General features: G+C 44.4%; 1 protein-coding gene across 6 annotated transcripts in view; it reads right to left on the bottom strand.

Moving 5' to 3' along the window:
* The window catches only part of ANO4 (anoctamin 4), a 413,046-nt gene that overhangs the window by 14,394 nt on the left and 380,961 nt on the right, over positions 1-17,691 (bottom strand). For 5 of the 6 annotated variants that reach the window (XM_060195637.1, XM_060195640.1, XM_060195639.1 and 2 more), the window contains 6 exons: positions 15,477-15,588; positions 14,680-14,737; positions 14,496-14,593; positions 11,597-11,739; positions 4,415-4,567; positions 3,147-3,294 (listed from right to left, as the gene is read on the bottom strand). In XM_060195637.1, the coding sequence (XP_060051620.1) occupies positions 3,147-3,294; positions 4,415-4,567; positions 11,597-11,739; positions 14,496-14,593; positions 14,680-14,737; positions 15,477-15,588 (712 nt within the window). The remainder of the gene's footprint in view (positions 1-3,146; positions 3,295-4,414; positions 4,568-11,596; positions 11,740-14,495; positions 14,594-14,679; positions 14,738-15,476; positions 15,589-17,691) is intronic. The other variant, XM_060195638.1, reaches the window with a different exon arrangement.

Here is a 17,691-nt window from a genome sequence, read left to right as displayed (position 1 = left end):
AGGTGGCACAGTGGGTCTAGTACAAAGTCTGAGCATTAGGCCTTCAGGCTTTTATAGTCGGCCTGTTGAATGAGGTGGCACAGTGGGTCTAGTACAAGGTCCGAGCATCAGGCCTTCAGGCTTTTATATTCGGCCTGTTGAATGAGGTGGCACAGTGGGTCTAGCACAAGGTCCCAAGTCTGACCCTCAGCATCACAGGTGCCATACTGATGCCTGCTTCTCCTTCCTCAGTAAATAGACATAAAAATACTGAAACACTTGGTGTTTTAAAATACTTTGTTTTTACACTAGAGAAAGCATAGCACTCAGCTCTGGCTTCTGTTGGAAAGGATCCTGAGTCCTCTGGACTATCAGGCCTGCAGATGTCTCCGTGCTCGAATATATCAAGCTATTTCTGCAGCCCAAAACTTGGGTTTCTGACCAAACTGTAGCTCCACTGCTTTCTAGCCATGCAGCCTTGGCAACATAAAGCATGTACTCATAGGTTAACTGGGGAATTAAGCGAATTGATACAAGTAACATGATGTTTAGATATATCTTTGGTTCTTAAACAAGCCAGGGAGACAGAGTGACACCTTACAGCGCAGGGCTTGACTGCCAGGAGGAGCCTGTCTCTGTCACTACCATCAGCAGAAGCTGAACCCTAGTCTCTGCCCCAGCACAGTGAATCTTCACAAGAAGCAAAAGCATCTTTTAAAAGTGAGCTGAGCCCCTTTTCACAGCAGCTCTGGTCAGCAGGACCATTTTATACACTGCAAAGTGCATCTCTGACATCAGGGGGGATTTTAGTTCTCTACCTGTGAGAACTGGCTGCAGAGCAAAGCTCTGCTCCTGCACAGGAAGGTCACTGAGAGGAAAGATGGACATGCTTGGGGAACGTCTGTGTGTCCCGTGTCCCATGCACACACAGCTGTCTGTGCAATGCAGCTGTCTATGCTTTATCAAGACTGACAGACTGTCCATGACAGCACAGCTGTCACTAAAAGGCACAGGAGATGTCACTGGGACAACGGGCATGAGAATGGAAGGGCCCTGGACAGATGGGTGACATTCTCACCCACAGGGAAGCTAAAAGGACTGCTATGGGGGCAGCAATGAGCTGGCTGGGAATGTCAGTGTGAGGTTATTGGTATATCTGAAGTCATCTCAATCAAGCGTAAGTTTAAAGAGAAATGGGGGGCTTTCCACATCTGACTAAACCACACTTAGCAGGGCTTGCTACCCCAGAGCCTCTGGCATTCTAACATTTGGTGGGTTCAGTCACTTGTAAAACCTTGATAAACTGAAAACAAGAGTAGTTGCTGGACAGAAAATAAAGGTTGAGGAAGAAATACAGCCAATTGTAAGTATCTGAAAACAAGAAAAATGACCAGACCAAACGGATTAGAAGATAACAAGAAGATCCATGGATACTGAAAGTGAGGGAGAAGCTCTTAACTCAAAGAGAATCTTTATGTACATTCATCCCCAGAGAGACTAATAAAGCTGGGTTAAGGAGGCTACTGGACAAATCGTAACCACCACAAACATTGCCTTAAATCCATTAGGCTGTCAGTACCCTAAAGCAGTGATGCACTGTCTACTGGATGTAAATGCTGTCACTCTATTTCCAGCCTCTCCTTCCACCCCCAACAAAATGTGCTTCCCCTTCTCTGGAGCAGGAAAAACAACAGCCAAGCCTGACATAAGCACTGGGATTTAAGCCCAGGAGTCTGTTAGTTGAATTCGATGACTTCTAGTGGTGATAGTCCAGAGGCTGCTGAGAGAAGCTGCACTTGCCATGTTCCAGCTAGTTACTCTCCCTGCTGCTAACATGCATGGTCCACTCCCAAGGCAGCTTGTGACTCACATGCAAGGGGAGTGGATATATATTTGTGTTAGCCTCTTACGGTGATGTGGCATGCTCATGGAGAGTTTCTAGGTCATTGCAGTAAAGACATCCATCCAAATAGCTGGACTGTGAGCTAGCTTTATCACAGAGTCCCCAGCCAGGCATGCACAACTGCAGTGGACTCCACATGGTTGGCACTTTGCTGCTGGAACTAATGGGCCTGCAGTGACTCCAGAGGGCGAGTTAGTTTAGCTCAGACAAGAGTAGGCCACGAGGCAGGCTGTGGGCATGAGTAGGCAGCTGATGTAGGGTGATTTGGGGTGACATGGAGAAGGCTTTGCCATCATAAAACACATGTCACTCTGACCTCACACATCTAAATCCCACTGGTGTTATATTAAGACTTGTTACATCCCCCCCCCCCATTGGTATGCTTCTAAATCTTGCTTATAAGACCTTCTGTTTTGATCATCACATTAGGTTCGCTTGTATTACTCACGATGTATCTATTTACATAACCACTGTTAACTAAGCACCCCCAGCCTCCGGGACATTGGTTTAATCCTCACTGGTTCGCGCTTTTCCCTTCTCCCCGCCCCTATCCTACTTACTTCCTTGTTCCTGATTCTTCTGCCTTAGGAGAGAGGCAGGAGAGAATTGTGTCGTGATTAGAAGAGATTAGATTGTTGAACCGCATCCCCACTCGTCAGTAAAGAGATACTGCTTCCCAGCTCAGCCATGAGTCCCTGGTCGTCTCTCTCTCCTGCCCGGGAAACCAGCCTGGTACCCCCCAGATGTAGACATGAAACCTAGGGGAAGTGTTATAATTTTGCCCCTGATTTTTTCTGACCAGAAATCTATATATTTATAGCTTTTTGAAGAATTGAGCTCCCAGGTGATTGGTTAACCCAATTTGCTTGGCATAGACTTAGAGTCAGGAAAGAATCGCTTACTAACTCCACCAATATTATGTATTTGACACATGGCTGCATATTCACCATGCAGAATCCACACAAAATGACATAAGGTGAATCAGATTCTAGAGTCCATTTTGCAAAGTTGTAAAATGCTATGACTACATTACCTGCCACTTTGGGGGCACAGGCACTAGCACACCCCACACTGCTGAAGTCACAGAGGCTGGAGGGGTCAGCGGTTGCCTTTCTTGCATGAGACCCCATCTGGAACTTGTCTGACTTGTATGCGTGGTCTTTGGCTGTGTTAGTGAGCCATCGTCCCACCCACCACAGGCCTTGCCCAAGTCTTGAGTCCATGACCACAAGGAAATAATTTCATTCTTGGATGGCAAACTTACTTCTGCCCAGCTTCTCCCTGGCCTGCACACGGTCCATACTTATAAGCGTACACCAAGCGAGGAATGAAGTCAGATGTGATTGCTATGACAAATGCATTTGTAATAACAGAGAGGATTCCAATGCCTTCAAGAATCCCATACCAGATTCCTATTCAAAGAAAAACGTTGTTAGTTCAGGCAGTGCAGCACAGATAATACATATGAAAGCAACTGGTAACTATGGGCTGGGCAATGGCCCACCCAGGTGAGTAAATGTCACTATGAGGAAGGATCTGGGTTCATGTCCCTGGTCCACATCTGCAGGGGTGGGGAGGCGCTTCACTAGCGGTGAAGCAATGTTGCAGGTGTTACTCCTTCTCTATCTCCCCTTCTCAATTCATCTCTATCTCTGTTCAATATAAAATAAATAAATAAAAATATTTAAAAAGACAGTAACTCCATTAGATAGATCTTTGTTATATAACAGTATAGAGAATTTCTCTTTTGATGTTGTCCTGGCAATCAAATTTTGAGAATTTTTTAAAGTTATTTATTTATTATTGGATAGAGATGGGGAAATAGAGAGAGGGAGAAAGACAGAGAGACACCTGCAGCCCTTCTTCACCACTTGTGAAGACTGCCCCCTGCAGGTGGGGACCTGGTGCTTGAACCCTTGCACACTGTAATGTGCATGCTCAACCAGGTGCGCTACTGCCTGGCCTCATATTTTGAGAATTTATTATTATTATTATTTTAATATTTATTTCCTTTTTGTTGCCCTTGTTTTTTATTATTGTAGTCATTACTGTTGTTGTTATTGACATCCTTGTTGTTGGATAGGACAGAGAGAAATGGAGAGAGGAGGGGAAGACAAAGAAGGGGAGAGAAAGACACCTGCAGACCTGCCTCACCGCCTGTGAAGCGACTCCCCTGCAGGTGAGGAGCCAGGGGCTCGAACCAGGATCCTTACGCCCTTCCTTGTGCTACGCGCTACGTGCATTTAACCCACTGTGCTACCGCCCAACTCCCAAATTTTTAGAATTTTAACAACCTACAACAGAAACAACAAATTTGATTCTCTGAGCAGAAATTCTCCAGGCACTGGAAATAGTGATTTCACTAACAGGCAGCTTTACTTTTTTATCTCATAGCATTTACAGCTAACAAAGATTTTTCCATGAATTACTTGGTTCATTTTACAAGAGGACCATAAGTAACCTAGAATTGGTCGCCATTTTAATTTTACTCACTAAAAGACTGATCTCTGTCTCTCTCTCAAACCAGCTCACCTATATCTTTGGCCCTCGAAGCTAAAGGTCGCCTCCACTGTGTGACGAATTTGTAGGCATCAAGTCGAATTTCAATTACGTTATTCAGTAAGGCCAGGAGTGGTGCTAGGGGGAAAGCTGCCACAAAGATAGTTGTAAATCCAAACTGAAGAACTAGGAAGAAGAAAGAAAGAAAAAGAGACCAGTTTTCCATTACCATTGCTAAAAGGATGAGAATGCCTGAATGTCACTGACTTAAAACCTCTCATTTCCCCCAAAACAGAAGCATAGGAAAGTCTCTTCCAGAAGCATACCCAGCACACTCCTTGAGCCTGTTGGCAATGGCATTCTGGGAGCAAAGATGACATACAGCTCGTCTTTTATTATGGAAATAAACATTGATTAGACAGCTGTCACATAAGCACAACTTCTCAGCTGTCTGCATACCAGTTTCTCCACCACTCTACACTGGTCCACAATCAGGGCTTGTTTTCCAAATACCATTATTTAGCAAAAGGAACCAGGGCCCCTTGGAAGAAGGTTTGACTACAGAGCTGTGGTAGGGAGGAAAATAAGATGAGCCGGGAACGTGTGTTGCCACAAAGCTAAGAAGTCACATCACTAAAATAAAGGGGGACAGCTGGAAGAGCAGTGAAAAGGCAGACTGATGTGCACAAAAATACATATGATAGTGCTCAATTACAGTCCAAATTTCCTTTACCACCTGAGAGTAGAATGCTCCTATCTGGCAGTGTGCTCTGTGGCCTGGGAAGAGTAGACAGATTTCTCACGTAAGTAGCCTTCCCACCACACTTCCAGGGTGTCAGTGCTTTGCCCTCTAGATCTTGTGCTGATTTTGGGGCTGTTCCCAGTCTCATTGCTACTCTGTGCTCAGCCTGAGGAGGCAGGAATGGTGGTCCCCTTATACGTCTATTACACACACAGTGCAGTGGCTTTGTGCATGAAAGGAAGGAAGCCAAATAATGCAGGCAGTGGGGTCAGGGAAGACTTCAGCAATGAAAAGAATTTCAAGACAGGAAATCAGAATTCCGTAAGAAACTTCCACCCCTTTCATATCTTTATAAGTAAGTGAAATATATAGATAAAACTGAAACTCCCTTTATTTCTTCTCTAAAACCATCATCTGTTCCTTCTTAGAGGCAAGCACTGACAAGAAAGTTCTCTGGAGAGCTGGAGAAATAGCCTAATGGTCATGCAAAAATACTTTTGTGCCTGAAGAGCTGAGGTCCCAGGTTCAATTCCCAGCATCATCATAGCCAGAGCTAAGCATCATTCTGATCAGCATCTCTCAGTGTGTGTTTCTGTATCTATTTCATTAAAATAAATAACTAAAACTTTTTTAAAAAAAGGTTTTCTCTGTATCCTTCCAGTCACTTAGACCTTTCTGTACACACACACAGCAGCAATCTTGACTTTGGGTGTGATTTTAACATTCAGTAATGATATTCTCTGTTCATGGTTTCTCCCTTTTCATATCATGTTTTTGATACAGCTTGTCTTAAGGCTCATATCTATCCTTCCCAATGTAAATATGACTATTTTTTTTTAAAAGGTAAGTCAAAAGGAAACAATCTTTTCAAACATTGCTTTTTTCTGATTCTTTCTAGTGCTCCTATTATCTGCACTCTGGACCTTCCCATGGGTCTCTTGGCCTTTTGCTACTTTCTCTGTGCTTTAGTCTAATTTTGGTTTTTAAACTGACTTGTCTTCAGGCTTACCAACCCTTGTCTCTGCTCTGAAGATCCGGTATATTAAGTTGATCAGATGAGTTCTTAATTTCAGATGCATTTTGAACCTCAGAACTTTTAATACAGGCTAATCTATTGAGAATCTTCATCTCCCACTGCTGTGTTCTTTGGTTGTTGAGAAACCCGTATGCTAACTCCAACCTCTGAATCCTCTGTGGTTCTGCATTCTCCTGATTCCTTGAATATCTAATGACTTTACTGAAACATACCTGATTTGAAATCATGCACATTTTCAGAGTATAACATGTTAGTTCATGTTTTGTATCATGATTGCACCTCTTAGTCTGCATAATGATTCTTTCTTGTGGTCAGAATAATTTAGTGCTAGTCTCTTAGAAAGTCTGACTATAATACAATATTTTCTATATTCAGAGGTATTGGGATCTATAGTGATGTCTACAGAATCTAACTCACCAAGCCCCCTTGAAAGCACACCATGTTACTTTATATATGTGACCTTAAAAGCCTAACTCACATTGAGTAGTAGCATGCAGCACTGATCTGTCAATCAGCATGAAATGTTCAAGGTTCACTCCCACTGTGCAAACAGAAGCAGACAGGGTGTTCTGTCCAGTGACTGAAGAGTGTAACCTACTACAAAATATATGACATCCTCTTTCTTCACTCATCTGCTGGCCAGTGCTTACGTGGTCCCACGTCTTGGTCACTGCACCCGATGCTGCAAATGTCTCTTTTACTGCCAGAAGAGAAGTTGCTGGGTCATATGGTAACTCTGTTCCTACTCATTTTAGGAGCCTTTCCTTGCTTCTCCCACACTGGCTGAACCAATTTACATTCCCACCAACAGTGTACAAGGTTTGCTCTCCTCCACATCTTCACCCACACTTGTGATTTCTTGAGAATCATCTAAACAGGGCAAAGGTAACATCTCACTGTGATCCGATTTGCATTCCGTGATGATCACTGGTGCAGAGCATCTCCTCAGGCACTTATTGGATGTCCATTCAGTTCATCTGCCCATTTTTGTTGTTGGGTTGAGTAATTTATTCATCTATTTTGCACATTAACCCTTTATTACATGTAATTTGAACATTTTTTTTAAAAGTATCTTTATTTATTTATTGGACAGAGACAGCCAGAAATCAAGTGGGGGGAGATAGAGAGGGAGAGAGACAGAGACAGCTGCAGCCCTGCTTCACCACTCACAAAGCTTTTCCCCTGCGGGGGGGGGGGCGGGGGCTTGAACCCAGATCCTTGTGCTTTGTCACATGTGCACTCAACCAGGTGAGCCACCACCCAGCCCCTAATTTGAACATTTTCTTCTCTTTTCTGTAGCCTGCACTTGTCTGTTGTTTAAGTCCCTTCTGCCTTTGTTATTGGTTTCTTGATGTGATATCCAGAAAATTATTGCCAAGACAAATATCAAGGAACCTCTCAGAGTTTGTGGCATCAGGCTTTATGCTTAGATCTACTTTTTTTTTTTTTCTTCAGGATTGTTTTGGTTATTCACGATCTTTTGTGGTTCTATGAAAAGTCTAGGATTATTTTTTTTTTTCTGTTTCAGTGAAAAATGCTGTTGTAGATAAGGAGTACACTGAGTCTAAAGGTGGCTTTGAGTAGAATGACATTTTCACAATGTTCTCAATTATCAACATGGGGTATATTTCCCTGATAGAGAAACATCTGAAAACATACTAATTTACAGTCACATCAGAAATACAACACTGAGATTGAATGTCACCAAGGAAGTGAAAGCTCTGTGCAAGGAGAATAACTATAGATTTGACAAACAAATCAAAGAGCAGAGCCCCAGGGAAAGATACCCCATGTTGATAATTGAGAACATTGTGAAAATGTCATTCTACTCAAAGCCATCTTTAGAGTCAGTGTACTCCTTATCTACAACAGCATTTTTCACTGAAATAGAAAAAATATATACTCTGTTAATTCAACTTCTTAACAAAACCATACCACCTACAACTAACACTAACTTCTTCCTTTTCTTTTAAAAATATTTTTATTTTTTATTTTATTGGGCCAAAACAGAGAAATTGAGAAGGGACGAGAGAAACCCGCAGCACTGCTTTACCCACCCCTACCTCCCACCCCACACACATCTGCTCCCCACTGACAGAGACTGGGGGCCTGAACCTGGGTCCTTGTGCATGGAAATCTGTGCCACCACCTGGCCCTACCTTCTCCCTTTTCAATATAGATGTATTTCATTTATTTTTAAAGATCTGATTGCTAGGGGGCCTCGCGGTGGTACACCAGGTTAAACACACACATCACTATGTGAAAGTCTGGGTTCGAGTCTCTACTCCCCACTTGTGGGGGTGGTGTTTCATGAGCAGTGAGTAGGGCTGCAGGTGTCTCTTTCTCTCTCCCTCTCTACTTCAACCCACCCCTCTCAATTTCTCTGTCCTATTTCATTAAAAAAAGAGAAAGAAAAAACAAAAAGGGAAAATTGCCTCCAGGAGTGAGAAGTAGTGTGCGTAGTGCCAGAAATTGAAGCCAGGCCCCATACAATGAAGGCACTTGGCCCACTGAGCCATCTCCACTGACACATTCTCTCTCATGGAATAAATCCTTAAGAAAAAAAAGCTTTTCAAAACTGGCCATTGAACTGGATTTAGACATAGGTTGGGACATGGCAAACTACCTAAATACATTCTGAGACACACTTGTGCACTAGTAGTCATATATTTCTCGCCATGTGTGGTCAGTGAAGAACTCTAACAAGGCCGAGGGTGCTTTGGAGATTTGCTCCTTGCTAAAAGACAGTGCAGTATTAGGCACACTGCCCACTGTAGCCACACTAGAGCTTTTCAAGTGCTCAATATACTGACTTTACTGTTTCTTTCTTTCTTTATGGCTGAAGAAGTCATTGGGAGACCTAAGTGTTGAGTTCTCTTAATGAAGTCCCTTTATTAAGTTTTATTATGTGTCTGAGTTGATTTCTACAAGCCAAATCATAATTAACACTCTAAACACATGAGTAGATACTTAGGAATAAGCAATCTAATAAACTTTAACCATCAGTTATATGCTTTTGTTTGTTTGTTTTTTTCAGTTTAATCACTCAGGACATGGTTAATTTTTCTGACATATCCTATTTCTTCATTTTATGAAAAGTATTTTTATTTATTTTGAATTCAGGAAAGCATCCAAAAACAAACTTTACATTGACCAAAGAAAGAGGGGAAGGGAGAAGCTTTTCTCCCCATGAGAAAGAAATGCATTAACTTAGAAAGATATTAAGAGAAATCATATTAAATATAAGGCATGATATTTACATACGTGTCTGTCTACATGTGCATGTCTGTGTATGCATCCACAGAAAAAGAAAATATAGACAGACACATATGTAGCTGTGTTCAAAGAGCAGCAGTACTGAGTTAGCTACTTACTAATGCTAAGGACTTGTTATTCTGAAAGTGAGCATTTTTACACAGGATGCTGAATATGTTGCTCTAGTTAGCATGGCTTCCGCCTTCATTTACATCATTTTAGTCTTCAATGTTCTATTTTCTTTTTTTTTAATTACAATTTTTTTAAATATTTATTTATTTATTTATTTATTCATTCATTCCCTTTTGTTGCCCTTGTTGTTTTTATTGTAGTTATTACTGTTGTTATTGATGTCATCATTGTTGGATAGGACAGAGAGAAACAGAGAGAGGAGGGAAAGACAGAAAGGGGGAGAGAAAGACAGACACCTGCAGACCTGCTTCACCACCTGTGAAGCGACTCCCCTGCAGGTGGGGAGCCGGGGGCTCGAACTGGGATCCTTAGGCTGGTCCTTGCGCTTTGCCCGCTGCGCTACCGCCCAACCCCCAAATGTTCTATTTTCTAACTTGTGTTTACATTTCAAGACATTAGAAACATTTGGTCATGTCATTAAGAAGTGCTGGCACAGGATTCTATTATTTGATTAATTAGTGTTTTGTACACTCTGAATCAAATTGGTATTCTAGCTTTGCTACCCATTGCTAGACATTGAATGCAGATAGAACATATTAGGTGTTAGACTAGTTAAGAGGTTTTAAATTAAATTTGTGACCTGAAAGTTTGAATAAGAAACTAATAGAACACAAAGTGAAGCAGAGGGAAAGTTAGATTAATCATCTATATTCTTCAGTGTGAACAGTTGCTGATGTACTTTGTTGTTGAGTGGTATTTTGGTATTAAAAACATGTTTAATTTTGCCTACATTAACTTTTTATAATTGTTGTTAAAACATATACATATTTATAGATCATAATATGCTGAAATATTTTTAAACAAAGTACTTAAACTAGTTAATTCATATTCTTTCTTTTAAATTATAAAAAAATATTTAAATTTGTGATTTATACAAATCTTGGAGGCTGGACAACATACTCTATGCTACACCTGAGGAAGATGGGTTGATATTGGGGCAGCTTGGAATGTTCCTACTCATGACCACAGAATGTGAGATCAGATCTACAGGGATACAGAGGTCACATGGGCTCCTAAGCTGATTATCGGCCCCAGATCACATCAAATCGATGGGGTTTACAGTCAATGATATTTATACCCCCTCCCCATGTTAGGGAGCTACTCTCTTCCCTGATCCAGTTTTCTGTCCCTTTTCTAGCCTCAGACAATAACTTGGATCCACCTGCATATCAGATTTTAGGCTCAAAGGAAAAAAAAACTAGTATAGCTACAGGCCCTTTGAAATATAATTAAAATATACCTACTAGCTATCTACAAAATGGAGGACCCCCCCCCAACACTTCATCTGCACTATTCCAGCCTTTAGGTTCATAATCATTGTTGTTCAACAATTTATTGTTCAACAATTTATTTGGCCTTGTATGTTAACTCTCTTTTCAGCCACCAGGTTCCAGATGCTAGCATGATGCCGACCAGACTTCCCTGGAGAGACGACACCACCAATATGTCCTGGAGCTCCACTTCCCTAGAGCCCCACCCTATTAGGGAAAAAGAGAGGCAGGCTGGGAGTATGGATCGACCTGTCAACGCCCATGTTCAGTGGGGAGGTATAAAAAATAGGAAAGCTGTCAGGGAAGGAGATGGGATATAGAGATCTGGTGGTGGGAATTGTGTGAAGTTGTACCCCTCTTAACCTACAGTTATATGTTCTTAATGCTATTTGCACAGATTTGACTCTATCAAAGGTAATGTGCTTACCCATCCTACATATCCCCCATGTTAGAACTTAAGTTTAAAGACAACCTATAAGCAATCAGTATGTACTCCCCTGGTGGAAAGACCAGGGAGGCAGGGGTGTGCATCAGGTAGACCAGGGAGGTAGGGATGTGCATCAGGTAGAGCAGGGAGGCAGGGGTGTGCACCTTTCCACTTAACTCAAAACAGTCACCCTGAATGTTGCCCTCGATGACACTGGACATGTGTCCAGCTGAGTGTAATTAAAGGTGTAGACTGTGCGTCTGTTGCAGGAGAAAACAACAGGTTTGCATACTCATTTCCAAATACTCGTCAAAGAGTCCGTAGGCGTTCATCGGCTGAAGGCTGTAGTCCTTCTCCCACTGTGGGAAGGTCACTTTCCTTTGAGGCCCATGCTCCTGCCGTACTTTCCTTCTTGTCCACCAGTTCTGAATCAACCTGCACAACAAGATCAGCTTCTTTAATATATACACACGTTTGCCTGCCTGAATATGAAGCTGCTCACTAAACTTAATAAGAAAAAGTCATAATATAAAACACAGGGGTCACACATGTTACCATGTGAGGACTCAGGCTAAATCTTCACAGCCCACCTGCAGGGAGAAGCTTCACGAGCAGTGCTGCAGCTGTCTCTCCACCAGGAGCCGTGGGGTCATGCACTGGCACTGAGCCTCAGTGATAACCTTAGTACAAAAATTATAGAGCCACAGCTAAAAAAAATCCAGGTGGCCTGGAGGTGACACAGGAGCAGAGCATGGGGTTGTGGGCACTGTGCATGACGTTCAGAGTCTAAGCCCAGCTCTGCTATGCGAGAGTGGAGTTCTGGCTTTTCTGGTACTTTCTCCTCTCAGTGAATACATAAACAAGTTTTTGTTTTGTTTTGTTTTGTTTAACAGAGCACAGTTCAGCTCTGGCTTATGGTGGTACTGGGGATTGAACCTGGGACTTTGGAGCCTCAGGCATGAGTCTCTTTGCATAATAAAGATAAACTCTCCTTCAAGCGTCTGTACTTGCAGCTAACAGAACAGCTGATTTTGATCACTCAGGAAAACATCCTGTCTGGTGGCCCCTCTGAGGGCACCTGTCCATCCAGACGACTGGCAGAGAAAGGGGTGCTCTAGCTGGCTTTGTCTAGGGCCTGCAAGTCAGCTGCCGCCTTGTTCTGCTGTGAGGGCCTGAGCAGCAAAGCCTCCTCCCTGGGCTGACCAACTCCAGCAGCTCTGCTTCTGGACATGCCCTTCTGGCTGCAGTTCCCCAGGGAACGCACCTCACTCTGGTGAGCTCTGTATCAGTCCTCAGTTGTGTTCATGCTCAGGGATGCAACGTACCACAGGAATAAGGCTCAGGGGTGAGGGTGGGGCTCTGGTCTGAGTGCTGTAAGGGACAGGCTGCTCTGAGAGGTACTCAATAGCTGAAGTCTCCCTCCTTCCACAAAACCCCAGAAGTACCGAGCAAAGGAAGTGAGGGGCTGGGGACGAGGACAGACTCTGCCCTCTTGACAGTCTGTCCATGTGACTACAGAGAGAACTCTGCCCCTGGACTGGAGACAGCCTGCTTGGAGCATGTGCTGCTCTACAGGACCAGGTCTGAGACCAGCACGCTGAGGGACGCTTTCACGCTCTATCTCCCTCCAAACACACACACATACTTATAAGAAATACTGTTCCCGTAATGTCTGTGGCCATTGATAGACTGTGGCTTGTACCTGAAGTCCAACTTGAAGCCTCCAATTTTTAAAATGTTACGCTTTTTAAAAGTCTAACGGGGGGAGGTAGTGGTGACACACTTGGTTGAGCTCACATGTTTACCAGGCTCAAAGACCCGAGTTCAAGCCCCCTTGCCCCACGCACACACCCAGGGGGAGCTACACGTGTGGGGAAGCAGTGTTGCAAGTGTCTGTCTCCACCCCCTTTCTTTTTAATTGCTCTCTGTCCATTTAAAAGTTTGATAGGATACGTGTGAACATATGTTCTTTCCAGAATTGTGTGGAGTTGTACCCCTCCTGTCCTATGGTTTTGTTAATGTCTCCTTTCTTAAATAAAAAATAAATTAAAAAAAGATATGTAAACTAAAAAAAACAGAAGTTTGATAAGTTGGGCAAGCAAACAGTTCACTTGGGTGGCGTACTGCTTTGTCATGTGTGTGAGCTGTTACACACTAGAAATGACTGTCTGGCATAACAGAAGCTAAGAGATTTATTATTGTTATTATTATCATTAGTGTATCAAACTGTAGCTGTCTGTTGTGTGGCTGGCAGGAAAGCAAGGTGGGGAGTGGAGGCAGAAATTAAGTATCACTGCTCTGTGCCTCTTTAATACTTAACTGCGCAAAACTGAGCATGGGCAGCAGAATTAAAGGTTACCCTTACAAAGGTGATACACATCTCCTATCACTAGGGGATGTTATTATTTCACTGGTGAAGACATAGTCACTTAGAAGTACTGTCATTTCTTCTTCTTTTTAAATCTTTGAACATTTTTCCTTTTCCATACTTTTCTGTATAAGTGAAGTGTAAAATGGATACCTTTTGTAGCCAGGTGGTACCTCACATGTGGCCATGTGCAAGATCTGGGTTCAAGCCCCCAGTCCCACCTACAGGGGCAAGTTCCAGGAGCAGTGCTGCAGGTGCCTTCCTCTGCCAGAAGGGGAAAAAGGTGCCAGCAACAGTGGAGTCTGCAGGCACTGAGCCCAGCAACAACCCTGATGGCAAACAGACTTGCACACTGTCCACATGTCACCAACAGAGTTGGGTGGGGAGCAGAGATCCAGTTAGCGTCTTACATAACTGAAGGCTTGCTGTTGTGGAGCTGAGAGGGTCAAGACGGCATTTATAGCAGCTTGCAAAGACCCAACATTCAGCTGCCTGTTCTGGGGTCAGGAGAGAACTGCCTGGTAGAGCAAGCAGCTCACCATATGCAAGGCCCGGCTTCAAATCCTGGTCAATATGGGAGTGTCACAGCACTGGGAGAAGCTTCACAGGTGGGAGCAGTGCTGTGACATTACTCTCTCTCCCCCTACTTTTTTTTTAAAGGAATATCCCTTTTCATTCATGTGACTTGTGCTAAATCTCTCCCCCAAGCCCATGCTGATGATGTTCAGGACCCTCTTGGGACACTGCAGTCAGTTCCTGGCTCCAGGCTCCCACACTGGCTTAGTTCACATCGTCCCAGCTGCTGCCGCTCCCAGGAACTCACGGGTAGCCAAGTTCCATGAAGTTGTTCCAGGTCTGCTTTAGCACCATGATGATCCCCATCTGCATACAGAGGTCAATAAGGCATCCGCTGGGGTGGCACTGCGGGGAGACAGAGGCGAGAGTCAGTGGTGGGAGATCAGCTGTCTGCTAAAGGCCCTGGCAGGGCAGGGAGTGAGAGTACAGACCTCTTCCAGTCTCCACCTGTTTATCAGCCTCAGGTAGGCACCTGGGTGTCCTGTGAACCTTCAACACAGAGGAAAAGAAAAACAAGCCATTAACACTCTGAACATGTGTCTATCTGCCTGTCTCTGAACAGCACAGCCCCCAGTGACCTTACTGCTACTGTCCATCTCAAGCAGAGGGAACTGGGAAGCTGCAGAGTGTCCTAAGTGCAGTTTCTGGAATTCTCTGGTGCAGGGGGAGTGGGGATTTCTGTCTGTCTGCTGAGCACAGGGGCCAGTCTGCCTCACTCACTGTGACTTCTGACATTTTCAGGTTATGGTCAAGAGCCCTGGCCGGTGTCAGCAGCAGGCTGGATTTTAACCCATCAGTTTCTGGAAAGCACAGCAACGCAGTGTGTCAGACTGCAGTAGCCGGAACCAGATGAGAGGCTGTTCTGTCCGCCTCAGACACGGCCCCAAACACAGACACCTTTCCAAGTCTTCACGGCTGCCCTCCGGCCCCTCTAGTGTCTACTCCCGGCTGTCTGGGTGTCCAGCTAGGACACGCTGCCCTAAGAGGGGTGGTAACTGGGGGCCTGACCCAGAGCAGAGGGCCCCCTCACATAGAGGTCTGCATCCACTCACTGTGCTGAGAACAGTGTGCAGGCATTTCTGAGCCGAGACCCTCACCCCGGGGATGTGGAGGGACGGGAGGCAGCTGGCTTCTCTTTTCATATTCTGTATGTGTCACACTAGAGGAGTCCTCAGCCCTAGATACTTCGCACCTGGCCTGGGGAGGTCTGGGGAGTGGGAGAGCTTACCTCCCGAGGAAGAATGCAATGTAAAACGTGGAGCTGTTCAGATTGACAAACTGAAAAAGAAACATTTTCAGGGTGAAGCTGTTCTCCCACTCGGACTCGGTTCGAGGCTGTTCTGTGGACAGAAGGGGCAGGGTTGAAGCTGCATCCTCCCTCCTCTCTCCACCTGGGTGAGCAGAGCTGAGACAGACAGTGTGGTGGAATGTTGCATCTAGGGCCCTAGTTCACAGGTGAGCCCCACTGCAAGGGTTTGGTGGAAAGTGGCTGGCTCCCAGTACTGGGAGACAAGATCCTGGAGAAGAGACAGCCAGGTAGAAGGAGCCTCTCTTTTGTTCCTAGTTTCTGTTGTAAGGTCGGGTCCTAACAACCCCCCAGTCTCAACTGTCTGTCGTCACCGGTGCCTTCCAACACCCTCGGTCTGCCAGGTGCCATCTCATCTCCTTATGTCCCAGACTCCTTAAAGCAAAAGCTCTGGAACTGGGGTCTGAACCTCTATCCAGATCTGTTCTCCTACCTGAAACTCAGATCTCAGGGAGCAGTAGCCCCAAGCAGAGGAAACACCTGTCTCTTTCCACAGTCCCAGGCTGCTAACTGCTCCCCCATTCTCTCCCCACAAGCTCTGAGAAGGGAAGAGAGAAAGAGGACAAGCATGAGGTTGGGAGAATGGTTTAAATGTCAGAACTCAGCTGCAGTGTTGCTGCAGGAAGAAACGGTAAAGGACTTTCAGCATGGTTTCACTGCTGCGACTCCAGTCTTGGCTACACAGGGAGGCAGCCAGCAGGGTGGGTCCTCAGGAGCACAGGGACTGCATCTCATGGACACCTTCTGCTAACCTGGGTCAAGGCACCACTGGCCAGCTACCTGCAATCCACTGTGGTTTCTTCACACCTGCTGAATTCTACTGCTCCCAGCAGGTTATTTCTCTCTTAATTATGAGAGAGATGATGGAGGCTGGGAGAGCACTCACCCTGTGGAGAGCATACTTCACTGTGAACAAGGGCTAGGGAGAGCCATGCACAGGGGACGTGTCAAAGTGGTAAGATGGTTCACCCTCATTTTCTGTCTCTCCTCTTTCACCCACTAGCTGTAATATATATATATATATATATATATATATATATATATATATATATATATATATATATCTGCCAGGAACGGGGGAATCAGGCAGGTATGAAGTCCAGGTGGAGAGAACACAGCATCTGCTATGCCTGGTGCCCAGACTCTGAGTCTCTAGCACCATGAATTAATGCATCTACTGGGGGATTCATTTTTTTTTTATCACCCTTGCTCAAGGATGATGGTGATGGACAATTTTTATATCACCAAAGGGGGGTGTTTCTCTTTTAATGCTCTATATCTATCTAGCACATCAACAGGATTTTTTCTTTTTTTTGGTAAGAGACTGAAATTGAATGGGAAAGACCAGATAGGGAGAGAGAAAGACAGACACCTATAGCACTGTTTCACTGAAGGTAAAGTTTCCCCCTGAAGGTGGGGACCAGGGGCTTGGACTCAGAGCCTTGTACATGATAACTACATGTACACTCAACTGGTCCTGGGAGGGCCCATTAATTATATTGTAAATACCATTATTCAGTGCATTCCACTCGGGAATATATGAAAACAGGACATGTTATCAAATTTCACTGAATAATATCATGAATCTCATGGATAAAACTGGGACAACTTCTGGGGCCAGGTGGTGCACATGTTACCATATGCAAGGACCTGGGGTTAAGCCCCCATCTGTAGTGGGGGGGTGCTTCGTGAGTGGTGGGGCAAGGCTGCATGTATTTCTCCCTCCTAACAACAACAACAACAACAAAGTCACCAGCAGTGGTGGAACTGCTGTGTGGGCACCAAGCCCCATGACAATCCTGGTGGAAAAAAGCAGTTGCTACTGACGCCCCATGAATGTTATTTCTGAAACTGTCAGTGAAGGTTAGTCTGCCAGTATTTCTGACAAAAGGCTCACTTGACTTTACTGTGGCTTCCTATATCATTCTCACTTGAATAAAAACTGTAGACAGCAGTGAATTAATGCATTCCAATGATTCTGGGCCTTTTGGACACACACACACACACACACTGTTTGCTGCTGTGCTAATTAGTGCATTAAGAGAAAAACCTACTTTAAGTGTCTATAATGGGTCTTAAGCCTCTAAGTCTAAAAGATACCTCACTTCCTTTAAAGTATTCTGTTAAGGAGAAGTAA

This window comes from Erinaceus europaeus, chromosome 7 (assembly GCF_950295315.1).
Source record: "Erinaceus europaeus chromosome 7, mEriEur2.1, whole genome shotgun sequence".
Taxonomy (NCBI): Eukaryota; Metazoa; Chordata; class Mammalia; order Eulipotyphla; family Erinaceidae; genus Erinaceus; species Erinaceus europaeus.
The sequence above is the reverse complement of the archived record's forward strand: the minus strand, read 5'-3'. Positions and strand labels throughout refer to the sequence as shown.